Consider the following 24,134-nt stretch of genomic DNA (forward strand, 5'->3'; position numbering starts at 1 on the left):
TGTTTAATCTCCTGATGAATAACCTATTTCATCAAGTAATTGGGGATAATTGTTCATGATATTTTCAAATTAATGCCTCATTTTACCTTGTGAGAAGTGATCTTCCTAAATACCCAGCTGCTGACTCTGTATCTAAGAAGGATTAATTAAAAAAAATGCATCCCAGTAAACTTTTTTTTGTTCGTTTGTTTTTCTTTTCTTATACTGGATATTTTCTTTCTTTATATTTCAGATGTTATTCCCTTTCCCTCTTTCAACTCCAGAAACCCCCTACCCCATTTCCTCTCTCCCTGACTCTATGAGGGTGCTCCTCCACCCACCCACACTCTCCCTCCCTCTTTCCTGCCTTGTTATTCCCTTACACTGGGGCATCAAGCCATCACAAGACCAAGGGTCTCTCCTCTCATTGATGTCCAACAAGGTCATCCTTTCTTACATATGCTGCTGGAGCCATGGGTTACTTCATGTGTACTCTTTAGTTGGTGGTTTAGTCACTGCGAGCTCTGTGGAGGGGGGGGAGGTTCTGGTTGGTTGATATTATTATTCTTCCTATAAGGTTGCAAACCCCTTCAGCTCCTTCAGTCCTTTCCCTAACTTCTTTATTGGAGTCCCCATGCTTAGTTTAATGTTTGGTTGTGTGCATCTGCATCTAAATATGTCAGGTCCTTTCTCTAACTACTTCACTGGGGACCCCAGTAAACTTTCAATTGTAGGTCAGCAGTAAATATGTATATGGTTTGTCAGCTCTGTGTCAACTGAAAATATAAAAGGGTATGCATAAATTGTTAATATAGTATTTAATATAAATTTAGTAATCCTTTGTTGATAAATGTATAAAATATGTAATGCATATTTTAAGAAATAAAATACACAATGAATGATGCATAAGTTTTAGCCTTTTCTTTAATGGTAAGCATGTTTGTCTGCAATAAAATATTTTCCTTGGCTATATTTTTTAATAATTTTAAACAAATTATGACAATATCATCCTAGGAATCTAGGATAAAAACAATGTTCACAAGGAATTGAAAAGCATTCTTTCCTTTATGTTTTAGAAATAGTTCAAGAGGTGTTGTTTTTAGTTCTTTAAAATTCTGGTAAATTCCTGTGGTAAATTCATCTGGTTTTGCTGCTTTGGTTTGATTCGATTGGGAGATTTTTATTGTTTCAACGTTGTATTTTGTGAAGTACCTGGTTAATCTTTCCAATTCAACAGAAGAAGGTCTTTGAAGTATGTCTTTACAGTCTTCTGGGTTCCATTGCAGTCTTTTGTAATTACTCCTATATTACTCTACCATTTTAAAAATAATGTTTTTTGCTCTCTCTTTCTTTTGGCTGGTCTTATTAAAGGTTGACAGATTATTTTTTCCAAATAACTATTTATTTCACTGAGAATTTTTATTATTTTTCTCATGCCTATTCTCGCAACTGGTTAACTTTTTCCTCTAACTTTTATTTTATCCTTAGAGCCATAAACTTTCCCAAAGGTCTCTGATTCTCTTGCGTGTCATAGATTTTGGTATCTTATGTTTTGTTATTTTTCTTTAATTAATTTATTTACTCACATTATAACACAGTATCTGCTCAGTACCCCTTCTCCCTAGTACTCTCCCCATTCCACTTCCCCTTATCTTTTGAGAGGGAAAGTCCCTTTCTGGGTATCATCCCCCAACCTTAACCAACCCCTCCACACTCCCAGCAACACATATCAAGTTGTTGCAGGACTAGGTGCATCTTCTCCAGGAGGCCAGTGGAGGGACACAGGGTCCACAGACAGGAACGTAGTTGGCAGTCTCAGAGACAGTCCTTGCTCCAGTTGTTTATGGACATTCATGATGAGCAGGTTCCTTATCTGCTATGTACATTGCGTATGCACAGAGACACTAAGTCTAGCACATGCTCCCTCTTTGGTTGGCGATTAGTTCCATGTGAACCCCCAAGGGTCCAGGTTAGTTGACTCTGCCCGTCTTTCTATATAGACTCTGTCCTTTTGGGGTCCCTCAGTCCTTCTTCCAACTCTTTGTAAAACTCCTCAAGCTACTGTTTGGGTGTGGGTCTTTATATCTGATTCCGTCTTCTGCTGAGTGGAGTTTTCCAGAAGGCAGTCAAACTAGGCTCCTTTCTATAAGCATAACATAGTATCATTAACAGTCAGAGATTGGTTCTTGCCTGCGGGATGGTTCTCAATTTGGGGCAGTGATTGGTTGGCCATTCCCTCAGCCTCTGTTCCAACTTTATCCCTGAACATCTTGTGGGCAGGACACATTTTGGGTCAAACTTTTGTGGCAGGGTTGCTGTTGTAGTTTGTATCACTACTGTTCTGTAGTACATCTTGAAGTAGGGACAGTGCATTCTCCTGGAGTTCTTTTATTATTCAGGATCATTTTAGCGATCCTGGCTTTTTTGTTTTTCCATATGAAATTGAGAATTTTTCTTTAAAGATCTGTAAAGACATTTGTTGGAATTCTGAAGGCGATTTCATTGAATCTGTAGATTGCTTTTGTTAGGATATTCATTTTTACTAGGGTAATCCTATCGATCCATGAGTATGTGGCAAGGATGTTGAGACAGAGGAACACTCCTTCATTGTTGATGAGATCGCAAGCTTGACAATCACCTTGATAATCAGTTTGTCTGTTCCTCAGAAAACTGGAAATAATACTAACTGAGGACATGCCATACTACTCATGGGCAAACACCCAAAAGATGTTTCAACATGCTCAACTATGTTCATAGCAGCCTTATAATAGCCAGAAGTTGTAAAGAACCCAGATGTCCTTCAACAGAAGAATTGGTACTGAAAATATGGTACATTTAAACAATGGAGTACTATTCAGCTATTAAAAACAATGAGTACATGAAATTCTTAGGCAAATGGATGGAAGTAGAAAGTATCATTCTGAGTGGGGTAAGACATTGACAAAAGAACACTTATTGATAAGTGGGTATTAGATCAAAAGCTCAGAATAACCAAGACATTATTCACAGACCACATGAAGCTCAAGAAGAAGGAAGACCAAAGTGAGAATGCTTCAGTCCTTTGCAGAGACTTGAAGTTCGTATCATACAGGTCTTTCACTTGCTTGGTTAAAGATACGTCAATGTTTTAGTATTGTTTGTGGATATTGTGAAGGGTACTAGTCTCCCTAACTTCTTTTAGCAAGATTCTTGCTTGTGTAGAGGAGGGCTACTGATTTCTTTAATTATATAGAAATCCACTTTGCTGAAGGTGTTTATCAGCTGTAGGGATTGTCTGATAGAATTTCTTTGGTCACTTGTGCATACTATCATTTCATCTGCAAAGAGTGATACTTAGACTTTTTCCTTTCCAATTTGTATCCCCTTGATCTCCTTTAGTTGTCTTATTGCTCTAGCTAGAACGTCAAGTATTATATTGAAGAGATAGTGGAGAGTGGACAGCCTTATTTTGTCCAAGATTTTAGTGGAAATGATTTAACTCCAATTAATTTCATGTTTGCTATTGGCTTAAGATGGTTTAAGCCATGGATTAGTTAAGATGGTTGTGTGAATTCTTCTTTCAGTTTATATGTTAGATTATGGTAGATTATATTGATGTACATTCACATATAAAAATACTGGTCATTCCTGGGTTGAAACCTATTTGATCAAGTTGAATGATGTTGTTGGTGTGTTCTTGGATTCAGTTTGCAAATATTTTATTGGGTTTATTGCATCAGCGTTCATAAGGGAAATTGTTATGTAATTATCTTTCTTTGTTGATTCTTTGTGTGGTTTAGGTAGCATGGTGACTGTGGCTTAATAGCATGAGGTTTGCAATGTTCTTTCTTATTTCATTTTGTGGAAGAGTTTGAAGAGTATTGGTGATTGTTTTTCTTTGAATTCCACTCTAAAACCATCTGACCAAGTGCTTTTTTTGTTCTGAGAGTCTTAATGACTGCTTCTATTTCATTAGGGATTATAGAACTACTCAGATAGGTTACCTGATCTTGATTTATCTTTGGTAATTGGAATCTGTCCATAAAATGATCCATTTTATTTATATTTTCAAATTATGTATAGTTCAGGATTATGCAGTAAGACCTAATGATCCTTTGAATTTCCTCAGTGTCTGTTTTATATCTCCCCTTTCCTTTCTGATTTTGTTAATGTGGATACTCTCTCTGTCTTTTAGATAGTTTAGGTAAGGGTTTGTCTATCTTGTTGATTTTTTTCAACAACCGGCTCTTGGTTTCTTTGATTCTTTATATTATTCTCTTTCTTTGATTGATTTCAGACCTTATTTTGATTATTTCCTGTTGTCTATTCTTCTTGGGTGTGGTTGCTTTTTTATTTTCTAGAGCCTTCAGATGTGTCTTTAATTTGTTGGTGTAAGAGCTCTATGGTTTCTTTATGAGGGCACTAGGTGCTATGAACTTTCCCTTTAGGAATGCTCTCATAGTATTCCAGAAGTTTGGGTATGTGCCATAATTTTCACTGAATTATAGAAAGTCTTTAACTTTTTTTATTTCTTCCGTGACCTATTGATTATTGAGTATAGGGTTGTTCAGTTTCCATGAATATGTGAACTTTCTCTTGAATCTATTGATGTTGGAGCCTATATGATATGTGGGAATATTTCTATCTTCTTCTATCTGTTGGGCAAAATATTCTCTGTATACTGTTAGGTCAATTTGAATCATAATCTCTGTTACTGTCATTATTTTTCTGCTTAGTTTATATGTCAAAATGTGGTCATTGCTGAGAGTAGAGTGTTGAGATCTTCCACTATAAATGTGTGTGGTTCACTGTATGGTTTAAGCCTTATTAATGTTTCTTTTACTACTATTGTTACCCTTGCATTTTGGGCATAAATATTCAGAATTACTATGTCCTCTTGTTGGATTTTTATTTTGATGGGTAGGAAGCGATTTTCTTTGTCTCTTTTCATTGCTTTTGTATTAAAAACTATTTTATTAGATATTAGAATGGCTGCTCCAGAATGGTTCTTTGGTTCATTTGCTTCCAAAACCTTTTTTGCAGCCCTTCTTTACTGAGATAATGACTATCTTTGCTGCTGAAATGTGTTTCTTGTATATAGATGAATGATGGACTCTTTTTCCACATTCAATCTGTTACTCTGTGTCTTTTTATTGGTGAATTGACTTCATTGATGTTGAGAGGTATCGATGGACAATGGTCGTTAGTTACTTTTAGTTTGATGTTTCTTGTATGTGTTTGTGTATTTCTCTTTTATTCTCTTTCACATGTAGTTAGTTAGCCTTACTGTTTTCTTTCTTGTATCCTCTGTAGGGCTGGGTTAGTGAAAAGGTATTGTCTAAATTTGATTTTGTCATGTTTTCCCTGGTGTTGCCTGAATGATCCTGATGGCAGCAGGACTTCTCAGGAAGGTAGGCTTTCTCTGCAGTCTTTCCCAGGCAGACTAACTGGGATCTTGTTTTAATTTTTTTATCACTGTCTAGGAAATGTGTAATTTTCTTCTCTATTTCTTCAGTGATCCATTCATAATTCAATAATATTTTGTTCAGTCTCTTTATCTATGTGTTTTGTCACTTTTTTTTAAAAACTTCTGTTATTGTCTAGATTTGTCCTACTAAAATTCAATAAATTGTAAGGAATTTTACATTTTTTTTCTCTACTTTGTGTCCCAATATGTGGTCCATTTTCGTGAACTTTCCATAGAGCTACTGAGAAAAATATGTCCCACCTCTGTTGGTATGGGTTACTGTGTAAATATTTCTTAAGTCTCTTAAATGAATGATGTCATACATTGCTGAAAGTGAGGTTATCATTATCCTTTCTTTCAAGTGTTGGGGTGGAATATCAAGCCAGCCAAAAGACCTACCATGTATAAGATAGGGGTTAACGGAGTAGCACCCTTAGCTACAAGAACTATTGGCAGATGATTGCTACCAGGGAAGAGGAAGAAGTCACATTGCTTCAGTGATTTGCCTCCTGAGAGGCACTCCATACTCTGGCATATGCTTCTACAACAAAACACCCCCTGGGTGCACTAAGATGATTCATTGAATTAAAGTATAAATAAAAGGAGACAAAAACATAGGGAGAGAATAGCAGTGGTATCAATATGGGAGGATTTTAATGGGAAGGAATGTTGGATGAATTCTACCAAAATATATATGAATTACATTCTTAAATAATAACAATGAAATTATCAAATCAACCTAAAGATATTTTATTTGAATAATTCATTACAATATTTTGATAGCTATACTTGAAATATGTATAATGGGAAAAAAAGAACTCAACGCCTTATCAAGGAAGATGTTCTTTTCCAATCACCAAATGCCTATTTTGAGTTCTTTAGTTAACAAAAACCTTATGAAGCACTATAGAAATCCTGCTTTTTGTTTGAAAATGTATTTTGTTGGTGTTCTTTGAGCCTTATAATTGAAGATTATTATTGGAATGCCTCAATTAATTGACTCTATTATGTACTTAATTCTTGAATTTTTTTTGAAAAAAGTTGTCATGTTTTGAAAGAATAGCTAATAGTTCAAATGCAGATAATAATTATTTAAGTGAGTTAAATGATAGTAACAAAACAAATGATTTTAGTGAAATTAAGTACCAGACTAAGTATAGTTGCTAAGTTTCTGAGATAATAAAGAATCCAATTTACAATAAATTTATGATGTTTGTGCATATTTAACCAAACTGAGTAAAATTATTATTTTGTGCTATGATCCTGTTGAATATGCAGTATGAAATCTTTCCTAAAATAATTTATCAGCCAGTAAGTAAAATGAAGTTCCAAGAATTTCAAAGTATCTGAAGCAACTACAATAAAAATGAATAGTCTATAAACTAATAAAAAACAGTGTCAGTTATATATGAAAAGAATGGAAATTTTTTTCTCTTCTTTTTTAAAAAATTATTAGTTATTTTATTTATTTATATTTCAAATGTTATCCCCTTTCTAGTTCCCCTCTGAAAACACCCTATCTAACCATTTCCCCCTTGCTTCTATGAGAATGCTCACCCACCCACCCACTAACACACCCACTTCTTCCTCACTGCCCGGGAATTCCCCTTCACTGGGGCATCAAGCCTTAAGAAGAACAAGGACTTCCCCTCCCATGAAGCTCGGCAAAGCCATCCTCTGCTACATATGCAGGTGGAGCCATGGGCCCTTCCACATGTATTCTTTGGTTGGTGGTTTAGTCCCTGGGAACTCTGGTGGGTCTGGTTGGTTGATACTGTTTTTCTTCCTATGGGGTTGCAAACCCTATCAGCTCCTTCATTCATTCTCCTGAGTCCTCCACTGGGATCCCTGGGCTCAGTCCAATGGTTAACTGCCAGCATCAACAACTGTATCGTAAGGCTCTGGCAGAGCCTTGTAGGAGACAACCATATCAGGCTCTTGTCAACAAGAATTTCTTTGAATCAGCAACTCAAAGTCCTCAAATCTTAACGATAATGTGGAAACTAGATTAAAATGTGGGAAGACCAAACACAAAAAGAAGCTTCAATATTTAGGAAAGCAATGCTAAAATAAAATGAGTCCATAATAACAATGTTCTAAAGTTAACTTATGTAAACTGAATATTGGCAGAAAAACAATTATAATAATACTTAAGACTGCAGAATAAGAGAGAGTCAATTAAGGCTACAGGCTGAGGTTTTTCCTTCTTAATGTCAAAACAAAATTAAGGTAAAGTAGAAATCTCATAAAACATATCAGTCATTAATAAATATAACTCAAAAACAAGTTTTTCAAAAAGATAGAGAAGAGTAAAAAGAAACTCTGAAGAGGTTGATGTGATGTACTACTCCGGACAAGCACTTTCAGGAAGAAAAGTCATGAATTTTAGAAAAGTGAAAAGGAAAATTAGATTTTCCCTGGTATATAAAGAAGATAAAAATCAAACAATCCAGCAAGATAACATACAAACCAATGTTAATAGCTAGCACAAAATAGAAACAATGCCAAGGATAGTTTCTGTATGAAGATCATAATGATTATAAATGTGTAAATCTTAGCAATTGAAAGCTGAGGTCAAATATTTTAACTAATTATATAAGAAACAATATGTATTTGATCATATTCAGTCCAATTCCTCCTTGTACTTTAATTTTTATAAGTCACAGATAATATAAAATATACTGCAATTTTATTGTGTCTTTTCCCCACCCAAAATTTACAAATTACATAGTCTCACGTTAGATTTGAGAGTTGGACTACAGTCAAGTATTGAACGTGTTTCATATAATCTTCCGTTCGTCTTTATTATCCATTAATTTTCTATTTAATTTGCAGAATCACCATTTGCGTTTTTGCAAGATGTACAGGTGGGTGAAGATTTAAACTAAGTAACATGGCAAGAAAAAAATCCTTTATTGTCTACATAGAAATATAGAAAGATCACTTTACATATATAATATAAAAAGAGTTTATTATTCCCTCTCCAAATTCAGCAGAAGATTCTCATTAGGAGTATCTCGAGTTTTCTTCAGGGGACAGATTCAAGTAAAAAATGAGTCTGATAATTCCTAAGTGTAAGCATAGAATGGGACATCAAACAACTGATGGTCTTTGGAAAGAACTCTAACTTGGTCTTCCTAAAGGCTGAAGCAGTTCTGTGCTTGTGGTATGGGAGCTGAAGGTGAAGGAATAGCTCCAAACGAAACTATAAAAGCAGGAGGAATCCTTTCAGATTTAGATACATCTAGAATCTTAGCTACAGGAAGCAATTCCAGGACAGTATGAAGCAGCTTTGGAAATTATTAAGATGAGATTTTTAACTTAGATCTAAGCAACATGGAACTAATAGAAGAAAAGTGATTGGAGACAAGATTTGACACAGCAAAGCGTAAGCATGGGCTTCACAAGAGAAAGACACAATTAAATATCTTTAAAATAGCTACAAGTCTGTGATTTTGGTGCCTCACAAATTTTATCTCAAAGATTGCTAAGAAATTTTATTTTCCGTTTGTCCTTTTAGGAAATGAGATAGTAGGGTTCTTTTTTATAAACAATGGGTATAATTACACCTGGTAAAGTAAAACCATTCTTCTCTTGAGATATAGAATATTTTTTTTTTGCTATAAATGAATGTTTATATTCTTGTTTGTGAGATATCCAGAAAATACTTTAGAAAAGAATAAAAATATACACATAAGCATTAGGCAAGATTTATGGCTATTTTGATATATTTTGAATCTCATTCTAAAAGGAAATTTTTCCACATGCAGGGGACCTCACTAAAAATTTTCATTGTGCTAGGAATGTGACACTGGGCAGAAACTTCTGCATATATATAGGTGAATAAGGGAAACTTTGCTTTCTCCATACCTATTATTTATCCCATCTTTGTATTCTGTTCCATTCTTGACAGGATAGATCTGTAGGATTAAAATGACTAATCCTAGCTCTCATTTTTAAAAGGATTGCAAATAGTGCTGTATTTTTAAATTAGTAATTTTATAAAATTTGTAATTATTAGTTCTTTAAAATATTCTAATAATTTAATAGGTAAATGGAAGGAAATGCATTCTTGGTGAAACGAGTGTGTTTCTTCATATGAACAGTCTAAAGATTGTTGTCATCATTTACTTTGTTCTTACATTTTCTATCCTTCAAATTTTTAAATGCTTCGAAACTTTCCACAAGGACTTCTTTACTTCACGGGTTCAAGTCTTGGGGAGGGTCATTGCCGTTTAAATTTTTAAAAAGTCTTTTAAATGAAATAGAAAGGAATACTATGCCTTATAGAGATCCCAGTTGCTATTCTGGCAAGTTTCCAAAGACATGGGCTTCTTCTGTGAATAGGTTCTAAATCAAGTACAGCCAAATCTTTATTGTTTTCTGGGACATTCTGATCAGATAAAACATGAAGCAATACATGGACTCAGGGGTTCTTGTTTCTACTATTAATAGAAATAAATGCTCAGAATGAACAAGCTGGAATGTCAAAAGTGTAGCTTCACCAGTGATTGTGGTGTTGAACAGAGGGGACATAATTTTTGGTTTAGCCTTGTTTCTGTTTTATCTGTTGTTTATTCGCCTTTCTTAAAATAGATTTTTATACAATATATACTAAGTACAGTTCCTCTCTAACAATTCCTCCCAGATAATTCCTCTTTCCTTTTCACCTGAGTCTACACCATTTCTGTCTCTCCTTAGAAAAGAAATTGTCATCTAAATAATAATAAAAATAAAATATGATAAGTGAAATTTAAACTAACCAAGTAGGACAAAACAAACAGAAAAAAAGAGCTAAAGCAAAGCACAAGAAACAGATATAAATGCAGAAACATACATATTCCTATACAAATGAATCCCACAGCCATATTATATACCCAAAGAACCTATGTGGGTGGCAGAAGGGAGAAAAAAATGGCTTAACAAAATATTATGAGCCAACCTCTTTAAACATTGCTATTAGATTCACTTTCTGTGGTCAACTACTTTGGGGCCTGGGACTTGGGGATGGGATTAGGAAAGAGGAGGACAAACATCTCTCTTGCCAAAGGAAGCTTCTAGTACTAGGAATACAGTACCCATGCAACTCATTTAACACAGAGGAGTGACATTTATACCTTTCTAGAGCCTTCAACTGTACACGCTATGGACTAGTTCATGGTACTCTGCAGACTACAAAAAGAAGGTAAACATTAACTCGATTGCAAACCTTCAATCTACAATGTTGACTGTCCTGCAATACGCACTCCTATAACAGTAGCTGAAAGCTAGTGGAAACTGGCAACCAATATGTGATTGGAATTAAGTCTCCCTCTATGATGTGGAACGTACCCCTAACACTTCTTGAGTAGTCAAGAACCTGAGGCCAGGTAGACAAAGGTTCTAGAGGAAAACTAAACATGCTGTTCAGTGGAAGGGGAAGCCATTGGTCCTGCCAAGGTTGGACGCCCTGTGTAGGGGACTGTTGGAGGGAGGCGGTAATGGGGAGGTGGATGAAGAGGGGAACACCCTTATTGAAGGGGAGGGGGAGGTGTTACGGGGCTGATGGATGGAAACCAGGAAAGGGAATAACATTTGAAATACCCAATTTTAATAAAAATGGAAGGAAAAAAATGTGGCAATAAAATGATTCCTTGGGACCTAATGCTACACAATATTAGTATCTTGCTCAGCCATCATCAACGAAAATGCCCCTGTAGTAGATGGGAATAAATAAGGAGATCCACAGCAGACAACATGCAGTGAGAGCTTGGAACACTTAGACTGACATCTCCATCAAATGCCAGCCCTCAGTCCTCATGGACCTCCGGGAGAGAAGCATAAAGATTGTAAGAGCCAAACAGGATAGAGGACAGCAAGGACACAAGGAATTCTAAACACAGCAGGACCATCTCACATATGAACTCAACAGAGATTGTGGCAGTATTATGCTCAGGACCTATGTGGAGTTCCAATGCAGACAGAAACAGTCACAACTTGACCCAATCCCATTTCTAACACTGAAGCTATCTTTGTTTGATAATCACTTGCAAATAAAAATGTAGTTAGCCTTTTGGCCAATGAAGTCTTACTGGGATACAAATCACTTTTCTTTTTGGATGTTTTGATATTTCTTATTAAGAAAAATCATGCAAGCAAAATTTTTTGATATTTTTCCTCACCATTTCAAAATTGTAAGGTGATCTCTTTAGATGCATGCAGCTTTATTATGTGATGATGAAAATTCACACTATTAAGGTAAAATAGAACATTCACTAAAGGATGAAGGCAAAGGTTGCTAGGACACTGTACACTCCTCTAATGCATGCAGCTGAGGCAATAAGTGTGCCTAGAGTGCAATCTGTGCTGCAGTTGTAAGACCTGTGTTCTAGGATGTGAGGAGGTGGAGACAGAATTTCCACCCACTGCAAGCAGAGATTTACTATAGACCTGTTTCCCTGATATGGACGCCTTTCTCAGATCACAAAGGATATGTATTTCAACTACTTAAATGTTGATTTAGGGAATTCTACTGTCATAAAATGTGTTTTACATTTTTCAATTATTATAAAAATTTAAATCAGCTCTATTTGTTTTCTTTATGACATTGATTTTGTCCTTGCACCCCATGCCATTCTCTCTGAGACCATGCATAAATTCTATAAGAAATATTTTGTGAAAATTTACTCTTCTCTCTTTTTATTTAATCTCGTTTTTACAGTCCAGGCTTTGACAGGGAGGGGAGGAGGGGAGCATGATCAGGTATTGGTTTTGGGGAACAGGACTGAAGCCCTCAGGATGAGCAGAAAGAATGGAAACGGGCAACCTAGGGGGGGGTAGGATGTAGGGAACCCTCTAGAATGTGCCAGAGATGTGGGAGGTGAGAGATTCTCAGGACACAAAGGGAGGGACTTTAGATGAAATGCCCTAATGTGGGGAAAGGTAACTTGTAGAGCCCACCTCCAGGAGAAAGACGAGGCATCAAGTGGAGGGGTGGGGTTGCAATCCCACCATCAAAGACTCTGACCCAGAGTTGTTCCAGTCTGAAAGTACCACAGGGACAGATACAAAGAGGAGCCTGAGGAAAAGGAGGTCCGCCCAGGCCGGAAGTGAGGAGATGTACTGCTTTCATAAATAAGCATGAGCCACACTTCCATGTGGGAAATCAGAAAAACGCGAACCATAATTAGACCTCTCTTTCAAAAAATATGCTTTTGGTGAGTTAAAAAGGGTGTTTTTAATGTTAAATTACATCTATTATATGCATACAAAGTGAACACATTAAACTTTTATTCTGTCTCTCATGATTTTAAAAGAGATAGACAGACGTCAGCAGTTTAAAGAGAGTTAAGAAATCCATCCAGTTTCAGGAATTTTAGGGACCTGTGCAGACGGCTTACTCCATATTTTTCTTCCCTGCTCAAGCATGAGGGTCTGGGTTCCAATGCTATGGAAGAGAAGACAGGATGATTTCTGAGATTAGCTAGCTAGATGCTCTAGCCAGGAGCCGGGTCAACAACCTCAAACTTCAGCGTGAGAACATGACTTGGAAAAGTAAAATGGGTTGTGATTAAAGAAAACCCTAGAAATTGATATATGAGTTTCACATGCACATGCACAGAGCATGAGCAAACACACACAATTGTGCAAGTAAATCTATAAATATATTTTCATTTCATAAATTGAAATGAAAGTTGTTAACTGAATACGTGATAAACACAATTCACTTGCACATCCATATGTGAATTAATGTCCATTGCTATGGTACAGACAATGTACTGGTAATAAAATACAAACAAAAGCTGTATTCAGACATCTTAGAAGGTCATGTTATAAACTATGCATAATTCATTTAAGCAGCAATTTCTAATATCTGAGTATTTTTAACATTTACCAAACTGGATTAGATAACAGAGCTTGAAAAATATTCAAGTCAAACAAAATAACACTAATTGCTCATAACCTGTAAAAGTACTTCTGCTGAATTTACTAAACCTAGAAATCAAATATAATTTATATACATGATATATTATTAAACATATATATATACTATATAATAACAAATATTGATATGTTAACTTCAAAGAATATTTTCTTTCCACATCCAATCTAAGTTGGAAATTAAAACAACAAAAAAGAAAGAAAAGAAATATTAAGTATATATGAAAGTAAAATATCTGTCTCCTTGCAAACTTGAAATCTGAAAATACTTTCAAAACTGTATTAGGAAGGGTTTTGTAACTTACTTGTTAGGATAGCTGACTTTAAATTCATAAGAACCAAGATATCCTTCAACAGAGGAATGGATAGAAAAAATGTACATTTACCTAACAGAATACTACTCAGCTATTAAAAACAATGATTTCATGAAATTCTTTGGCAAATTGATGGAACTAGAAAATATCATCCTGAGTGAGGTAAGCAAATCACAAAAGAACACACATGATATGCACTCACTGATAAGTACATATTAGGAAAAAAGCTTGGAATACTGTAGATACATTTTACAGACCACATAAAGCTCAAGAATCAGGAAGACCAAAGTGTGGCTGCTTCAGTTCTTCCTAGAAGTGGGGACTAAATAAATACTCACAGGAGGAAATATGGAGACAAAGTGTGGAGCAGAGATTGAAGGAAAGGCCATCCAGAGACTATCACACATGGGGATCCATCACACATATAGTCACCAAACCCAGATAGTATTGAGGATGCCAAGAAGTACATTCAGACAGGAACTTGACTAATATACCTGTCTCCTGAGAAGGCTTTGCCAGAACCTGACAAGTACAGAGGCAGATGCTCAAAGCATTTACATTACTACTGAATATAGAAACTTTGTAGATCTCAGTGAGGTATTTACATGGGTAACTCCTAAGTTTAGCTTAATAACATGGTAACAATAATAACAAGAATAAAGTCAAAGCAATGAAATAGCAGTTTTCTCTGGTATGCGTTATGTTAAAGTAGTTTTTTCAAATGTAATTCACTGGAATTTTCTAAACATAAATCAGCACCTCATCAAGAGCAATGCCTCTACACGAACTTGTAATTGTCTTTTAAATAGGTTCCTAATTTTGCCTCTGTACAAACAAAACGGCACTTACTTTGCAGATGATAAAATACCAAGTGGCTGCCTGACTTTCATGGAATACTTAATGCTTTTGAAAGAAGGACAGGGTCTTTCCCCTTCATATTCTTCCAACTAATTTGGAGTAGTCAAACTATGCAAGTGATTTTCAAAAAGTAGACTTTAATATGCAATTTTATATGAAAAAACTATTGTCATTTGTTCTTCAAAATGAACTAGTCACTATTGTACCTTCTTTTAGAGAAATCTATGCCTATGAAACTAGTTCATAGGAGGAAATATATGCCCGGTACTGTAAATCAGATGAAAAATCCATGGTTGTGGAGTTCACAGACCCCAGATAAAAATCTACTGCTATTAGATTCTTGAATAGACACGGTGTCAAACTGCCTTGTAAATTTATGTCTCTCTACCCATAGATTAGTCCAACTTTCACAACTCATCAAAGAAGTCTTTATACAATAGATGTTTAACATAGAAACAACTGGTTAAAAGCACTGTGAATCAGGGTGAAATGTTCATCCATATATGAGAAATGTATCCAATGCCCTGTTCATCCTAAAGACTCAGGAACCAGTGTTGAAGAGAAGATGGAAAGATTCTAAGACCCACAGATAATTTAGAGCAAAAGCTAAACATTCTTTTGCTGATAGGATCACTGAATGGAGTAATTCATATCAGTTGTGTTTGCCTGTATAATATCGATATGAGTTCAAGCCAGGCAACCTTCTAGCATAGAATTCAGAGGGGTCCCTGATCCTTACTCCTAACTGAGGAACTATGAACAGTTGATTTCTGATGGAGTGTGCTGGATAGTTTAATGTTAACTTGATAACAACTAGAGTCATCTTAGAATATGGAACCTTGGTCAAGAAAATTCTTACCCTGCAGGATTGGCCTGTAAGTAAGCCTGCAATGATTTTTCTTGATTTATGTCGAAGGACCCAGTTTTCTGTGGGAGGCTCTCATCTAAAAGCTAGTGATTCTCAGTGCTATAAGAAAGCAGAGGAGCAAGCCATGAGGAGCAAGCCAGTAAGCTGTCCTCTTTTATGGCTTCTGCATCAGATTCTGTCTCCAGTTTCTTGCACTGAATTCTGTCAGTGTTGAACTGGGAAAGGGAAGTATAAGTTGAAGTAAACCATTTCTTCTCCACCTTTGACCCTGCTTATATATGCTTTATAACAGGAATAGAAATCTATACCAACAAAGAAATGAACTGAGAAGTGGGGATTAGTACCTGTAGGTTTATTGCATTGTAACCCCACAACTAATTATTAAACCAAGTAGAAGTTTGACTAGGCTTCTTTTTCTCTCTTTTTTTTATTTTGAGCTGGGACTGATTCCAGGGCCTTGTGCTTGCTAGGCAAGCGCTCTACTTGACTAGACTTCTTAATCAATTAAAAATTTCAAAGTTATGGAGAGTTGAATAGGATCAAAATACATTTTATCCAATTCTTACAAAGAGTTGATCTATAACCAAATCTAAATTAATTAATTAATACTAATTTTCAATACATAGGCCATCACTAGCATATAAGAAGCCTTAGGTATACATTAGTTATTTCATATACACAATATACCTATTTATTATAAGAAATTTGTGAGACTTTGTTTCACAATAATGAATTAAAAATAATTAAGGATAATTGAACTCTGCCTCCATGGACATGCAGACACAGATATGCACATATACACATACAGCAAACATGGACAAACAAATATATGACCAATTTCACTGGATATAAATTTGTAACTGTTTATACCATATTACAACTTCATTAGACAATGCTGTAGGCCATGAATGTTTTAAGAGCAATATTTTTATTATTATTGTCTTTGGATTGATACATGATACATCTATACAAGGAATTAATGAGAAATACAACAATAAGTTTATACAACATGTACTATAATTTGAATGTTGAAAACATTAGTGAGAATATTATGACTACATTATATATTTTTGTTCATTTGTTTTTCTGGAGATCATTTTTAAGAAATGACACTTTTTATCTTCTTTTTCTTTCCTTTAAACTTTCCCAGATACCCCTACCTATTTCCCCAAAATTCATAGCCTCTTGCTTCATCAATTGCTATTAAATGTGTGTGTATATATATATATATATATATATATATATATATTCATAGTCTGGCAAATTCCAACACATTCATGTGTTCTACTCTGGAAAAGGACATGTTTCCTGTCCCCAGGTTTACTCAGTTGCCTCTAGTTCATTGTATAGGCTTAAGGCTTCTTGGCCACTCAGTTTTTCCTTGCCCAGTTTGACATGTTTGTTTTTGTTCTTGTTTAGCTCACATTTGATAGTCATTATGAATACAACTTCTTATATTCCTAAAAGGCATAATCTCACAGCAAATACCCTAATCTTCTGACTTTTACAGTCTTTCTATCCTCTCTTCCACAATGTTTCCTGAGACTTGAGTATGAAAGTGTTCTGTTGACATACCTGTTGAGACTGACCCCCACATTCTGCATATTGATATGTTATGGTTCTCTGTATTGGCCTCCATCACCACATCAGTGACCAGCATGGTACTATTACCCTAAAGAAGCAGAAGTAGCATACATACATTGTGGTAACCAATGTCATTTTAATTGGATTTAAGACTTTTTCAACAAGATTGGTGCTATCCCTGGTACTGAAAACTTAGCTGACCAATCAATGTTAATCTGTTATTGGAGAAGATTCAACACCCACGAATTTACTAAAACACACTGTAATTTTAAAGATTAAATTGATTTTAGTGTGTTTTGTGTGTGTGTGTGTGTATGTGTGTGTGTGCATGTGTGTTTGTAAGCAGGTAGATATGTACACATGAATGGCCTTAAGAGGCTAGAAAAGGTTCTCTGATTCACTGGAGCTCTCGTTGCAAATGGTTGTGAGCATTTTCACTGACTAATGTGAATCTATTGGATATTCTTCAAGAACAGCAAGTATTCTTAATGTTTGTACCATCTCTGTAGTCCCCACAATATTTTAATTAAATGAAAAGTAGTATGTCAATGTTTCAAATATATCTACTCCCAATTCAAATATTCATTAAAATACATGGTATGCTTACCTCTTCCTTCTTATCCACTTCTTACTGACATTCTGAATTCCCTGTTGTTTGTAGTCTAAACTCAACTTGTGAATACACTTTCCGCCATCTGACTTAGAGACGAAATCAAGGTATTACTGAAAGAGGTGAATGAGCATTCATAGATTTTGTATATAAACTCATTTATATCAGGTTACAAAAGATCAGTTCACAGTACCTAGACTAACTGAAACACCATTTAAAAATTTTGATTTGTTTTGAAGAACTTATCCTATCTTTCAGTCTATATGGAAATCCAAGTTAGAACTATTGGAATGATTTTCTATGCTTAGCTATTCTTTTTTTTTTATCCTTTAATCTTTTTTTATAGTCTAGTCATTATTCCCATTTGAGTCCACCATCTGGCTGTTCTTCATTCTGTACCTCCTCCATATCTCCAATAGGATGTTCCTACTCCCAAGTCCCCATCACACCAGACCAATCCACTCCCTGGGGCCTTAAGTCTCTCAAGGGTTAGGTATTTCTTCTCTCACTAAGGCAGGCAGGTTTTGTGCTGTATATGTGTCTGGGACCTCATATAAGCTAGTGTATACTGCCAAGTTGGTGGCTCAGTGTGGGAGAGATCCCAGGTCAGTTGCAATTGCTGGTCTTCTTATGGGCTCACCCTCTTCCTCAGCTTCTTGCAGATTTTTCCTATTCTCACAAGAGTATCTTCTTCATAATGCACATATGCGTATAACTATACACATGTCTGAATCTTTGTTTTTGTGCTTTTCTTCCAGACAGAAAAATTGCTAGTTATGACTCTAGATTTTATCACTTTGTTCCCTTTGAAGTGAGTTCTTCACTACTATGAACACATTTTCATTATATTCTTAAGTGAGAACAGAATATTGAAAAATTGACTTATTCTGTAGCATTTTCTTTCTGCTGTTTTAAAAAAAGACTTCTTGATAGGATTAGTAAACACCAATATCACTGCACAGTAATAATTTCCCTGCTTCTCTTTAAAAAAAAAAGGAACATCATCTTATTTCTCTCTAGAATAGAATGTTTCCCATCTTGTCTTGAGAGAGAATGGAACTTCAAAGGTTTTTCAATCTCAGGCTTCCCAGACTAATGTTTATAAATCTTTAGGAATCTTCTTTAAAAATTATCAGTGCTGTCAAGATTAATTGTTAAAAGCAACTCAATTATAAATCTAGTTTTTAAAGTAAAAATAAGCCATAAAACTCCCTCTAATAAAACAACTACTGTTTCATTTATAACCACACTATTCAGTGTCATGTTATAATTTTGTAGCACATTTCCTATCACAAGGATGTATAATCTTTCAATATTCTACTTCTATACACCTCATTGTAGAAATGTGTAAATCTAAGTTATTTGTGAAATAATTAAGTAAAAACACCGGGGCAGTTTTATTATTTTAACTTTTGATCTGGTTTGGAAAGAAACATTAGATATGGAACTATTTTAGTTGATTATAATGCTTCTATTCTTAACATTTATACACAAGAGACACTGAAATGTGTTAACTATGTTTATTACAATTAATTCTAGCTGAGAGAAGAGGTATGCAAAGTTGAAACTTTACATTAAAAAGAAAACATATTATTATATTACAATCTTGTAATTTAAAGGGGATAAGTGGATATCATGAGAGTAAAGAAAGGCACATGGACACATCCTAATCTGAGCTTAGTGTCTTTAAGCATATTTCCACATGAAGAAAGAAAATGTTAAAATATATACTGACAGATTGTAACATGGGAGAGTTTCTTTAAAACAAGTCAAAATATTTTAAATATATATTTAAGTAAATCTTGTGTAAGGTGGTATACTTATTGTAGAGCCAGTTAGAAATAACTTTTATTTCAAAATCAGGCAGACTCTGACCCTTTGCCTACTTATATGGAACAAAAAAATAAATAAACAGGTTTATTTTATTTTTATCTATGTGTATGTATGTTTGTGTGGTGTGTGTGTGTGTGTGTGTGTGTGTGTGTGTGTGTGTGTGTGCATGTGTGCTCCTGAGTGTTACATGTGTGGAGGTCAGGACAGGGTATAGAGTATAGAACCTTTGGAACTGGAGTAACAGTTTATTGTGAGCCAACTGGTTTGGGGAAGCAGTAATTAATTTTGGTTATTTATAAGATAGGCAAGTGCTCTTAAAAGCCAGATAATTTCTTCAGTCCCTTCCCATTACCTTATGCATATCTGAGTTTATCAATGCAGAGCCGTTAAAATAAAAACTGAGGGAATTAATTTAATCTCCATAGCCAGTTGGTCACGTTATGTTGTAGTTGTTTTTCAAATATTAATGTTTTTCTCATAGGAAAAATATAGTAAATTTTTGCCACCTTGGCAGAAAGAAGTTTCTAGCACCTTGGGAACAGTTCATTCATTTTTTCCATGTTTTAATGTCTACAAAATTGGAATTTAAATTTTTGTATTTCATACTTTGCCTATATAGCATAAATTCTAAATATTAAAATATTTTTCTCAATAAGATAGCTTCTAAAATGACTCAAACATTTTTTGTTGCAGGAGACAACTGCATGACAACTGAATACAGCAAAATGAAAAGTATGCTTTTAGACTTACAAAATCAAAAGTACATTACACAAGAAAATGAGAATCCCAACAGCGATGACATTTCTAGGAAGAAGACGTTGGTGGATCAAATGTTCAAGTATTTTGATGCAGACAGTAATGGACTTGTAGATATTAATGAACTAACTCAGGTATGATCGATGATAAAATAAAATGTCTTGTTTAAACATACATATTTTTTATTTGTTAAAATTTATTCGATATAATAATATATTTGAATTATGTTCTTAAAAGAGTAGAAATGAAATGTTAAGTGAAATTTGACCACATAACTGGTTTTGGAGGTATCATCAGGATGGGGTTGAAACCAGCTTGGGATACATAATTTGATCCTAATGCCTTGGGTTATCAGTCTATGTGTGTTTACTGTGCTTCTGTCACCAAACCATGGTGGAAAACAAAGGGCTAGCAAATTTATCAGAAACATCTATCAAAGTACTGTACTGTTTTATAGTTTAAAAATACCTTCTTGTGATACACTCTGTACCTTAAACAAAACTATAAGCCATGCTGTGGAATTATAAGGTTTGTCCTGATATTCTAGAATGTATGTAACATTCAGTTTCAGTGGATGTATAAAATGTGTCTTAGGAGGCACTTGAAGAAGCTGTAAGCAGAGTGTTCCTTCGTGCTACTATTGACAGTGACATGCATTGTTGTGGAGGAGAGCTTTTCCTCAGTGTTGATTACAGTGTGTCATCATAGCTTGTAATGTTGCATATATGTTCATGAAACATCTTTATCTGTAGTCTTCCTGCCTTTGTCTTATGATACTTGAGCAATGGAGGACTCCTAGTATAATTTAGAATATACTCATTTCTATACTCTTAAGGAAATTTGTTATAATTTATGACTCAAGTGTTCTATAGAATACATCTCAGTCTAAAATTAACTTTTTTAAGTTTAGGATGTCAGCAATCAGTGATACATAGATTTCGGTATCTCAATTTTAGAAAATGGTACTCTTTTAATTTATCCAATTTTTGAAACTTTGAATTTTATAAAATGAAATCTTTTCTAATATTTCTTTATTTTTCTTTGTAATATGCAGAGACTTATTTTTGATTTTTATTGAAAATTTTTCATACAATACATTCCAACTACAGTTTTCCCTCATCCTATTCCTAAAAGATCCTCTCTCCATCTTGCTTCTTTCCTAGACTCACTCCCTCTCCATATTCTCTTCAGAAAACAGAAGGCCTTCAAAAGACTACAGCTAAACAGGGAAAAACAGGACACAATAAAACAAGGCAAAGTCCTCATTTCGAGAGTCCAACATCAAGGCAACCCACCAGGAGTAATAGAGTCATTGAAATAACAGTTTGCATTGTTGGGAGTCCTACACTTAGTTAACAAATTTAGCATATGTGCAAAGGGCCTAGTGCAGATTCATGGAGACCCTGTGGTTGCAACTTTAGTCTCTGTGAGTCCTGAGTCATTATGAGTCTTGCTCAGTTCATTCAGTGGGCCATGCTCTGTTATTGTCTAGCCCCTGATTCCTGAGATCTTTCCTCTAACTCTTCCAGTGGATTCCTTAATTTCCAAAGTGGGGACCGAAAGGAGACCTCCAGTTTCAATCTGCCTAATGTGATTCTCTGTACCTGCTCCCATTTGCTGCAGGAAGTTCCTCTGATGGTAACGGGACAAAGCTCCATGATAGGTGTATATCAGAATATTATCATATCTCATTGGTTATTTCTTATGTCATCAATTCTTTTGCTATATGTGTTTGCTTCTACCCTACATCTCTGAGCTATGCATTCTTTAGTTCTTGGACTTCCAGGCAGTGTACAGAATGGACTGCCTCTTAAAAAATGATCCTCAAGTTAAACTGACATTGCTTAGTCATTCCCACAATTGCTGTACCACCATTGACAAGTATGTCTTTCAGGCAAACCTTATTGTTGGTGATGGGTTTTGTGTTTGGGTTGATATGCAGGTTTCTTTTTCCAAAACCTACAGATTACCTTCTTGTGGTACTCTAATGTGTACTATCAGGATCTATGAATGCACCTGATCAACCTTTCTATGATCAATTAGTTATATGGATCTTTCCTCTGTAAAAGGGCTCCACTGTCAATTTTCAGAGTGGCCTTCTGTCCTGGAATTATCCTGGATTATTTAGGGATAATAATAATAACTCAACTGAGTGTAACTCAGGTCCAAAACTGAAAGCTTTGCTTGGCTACAAAATTGGTCAGTTCAGATTCTGTATCTGTATTTCTAATAGTCCTCCATAGGGTCACTCACATTGACTCTAGTAAGTCTCTACTCTATCATATTTCCACACCACCTCCTCACTTCTCTCCAATTCAAGCTGTCTCTCTCCATATTTCTTCTTCCACCTTTCCTTCTAAAATTCCTGTTCCAGTCCCTACGTACCAGAAGTCTACATGCAAAGTATTTTCTATTTTTTCCTGTAGTAGTATTAGCCACCTCCTTCCCTTCTAGAGACTTCCACTTTACTTAACCCCTGAGTCTCTGGTTGTAGCTTGATCATCATAGTATCTTTAATGATGTTCCTTTGTATTCTCCAATAACTTGTTATTATCTTTTACTTTCATTAGTATTTAGTGAAAATGTTAGTAACTCATTGATCAGTAGCTGTTTAGGACAATAATCAAACATTTGTTTGGGTTCCTTAAGAAATATGTGAGAAACGTGTTTTATAAGTGTTTATCTACTGTTTGTGGGTTTGGTTCCTTTTTAAAGTAATCTACTTGTCAAGTGTTCCACTATATAATAAACATAATATATTTGTAAAAGCTTTAAAAATATTCTATAATAATATAAACATAAATTGATTAGATTTTAAGAACTGAAATGATAACTGTTGATAATTCATAAGCCATTTTCAGCAAATAATATACATGTTATTTTAAGATTTACTGAACTACAAGTGATAATTAACAACTATAACTTCTCTCTGAGATTTCAAGTGTACAGCCTAGGAGCTGTCTGCATGTACTTTTTCAGGCCAATAGTGAAGATATACATTAAAGCTTCTCTTGCATATTTTGAAGTCACCAGCTGATACAGCCTTATCTTCTTCCGAAAAATTCATAACAAAAAGAATTAATTAAAGATGACAAGATTAGAGTTAACAACTTGAAGCCATGATAGTTAAGAACTTGTTAGCAGGAAGAGAGTTGTTGCCTAAAATGAACTGACTGATCATAGAAATAAACATTCACATACCCCTTCTTTATTATAGGTTAACACAAATGATAACAAAAACACATGTTATGTTGGTATATAGAGTATGTCGAAATAAAATGCAAATTTATTAGAAAGTCTTAAACATTTAATAGAATGATACTGCATGAAACAGATAAAAATTGGTATTAGGCCATTGAGAGATTTTTTTCATTGACTTTGAAAGCCTAAAACCTTAAACTGTAATGATAAGCAGTATGTGGTCAAACAGTACATGTCAATAAATGTCATGACAGGGCACTTTTCCCAAGATCAAAAAATAGTATTTTGCTGGCAAAACAATTAAAGCCTAAAGTGAAGAATTTATGTATTGTGTTTGTGTTATCATTTTTATGATCATAAGTTGGCAACCAAGAACTTTGGTTACCTATTTGCTGTGTTATGTTGGCAAGTCATATAGTTAATATCTAATGTTATCTACCTATAAACTAGTAATGTCAAAAGAAATCACTACTTCAGTGTGATGTGAGACCCATATAATGGTGTATACTGAAGTTTCTAAAACCAAGCAAAGTACCTGGGCAGCATGGTGCTGGATATAACACATTCAAATCAGACTCGTATGAGCGCACAGTGGAATGATAATGGAGGTAAAGAGGATGCCTCTGATCGAGTTAGAGGATGAATCACAGACAAATATTTTTATTATACATTACATTACCATCTTTCATGACTTGTAGGTAAAAACAATCAAGTATTACTTGAAGACATCATGACTAATCTGTTTGGATAAATCAAGCACGCTAA

The 24,134-nt window shown here is 34.8% G+C and overlaps 1 protein-coding gene across 7 annotated transcripts in view; it reads left to right on the plus strand.

Moving 5' to 3' along the window:
* Nucleotides 1-24,134, plus strand: part of Fstl5 (follistatin-like 5) — a 668,565-nt gene that overhangs the window by 316,023 nt on the left and 328,408 nt on the right. For all 7 annotated transcript variants that reach the window (NM_001271195.1, XM_039102752.2, XM_039102749.2 and 4 more), the window contains exon 5: nucleotides 20,106-20,302. In NM_001271195.1, the coding sequence (NP_001258124.1) occupies nucleotides 20,106-20,302 (197 nt within the window). The remainder of the gene's footprint in view (nucleotides 1-20,105; nucleotides 20,303-24,134) is intronic.

This window comes from Rattus norvegicus, chromosome 2 (genome assembly GCF_036323735.1).
Source record: "Rattus norvegicus strain BN/NHsdMcwi chromosome 2, GRCr8, whole genome shotgun sequence".
NCBI lineage: Eukaryota > Metazoa > Chordata > Mammalia > Rodentia > Muridae > Rattus > Rattus norvegicus.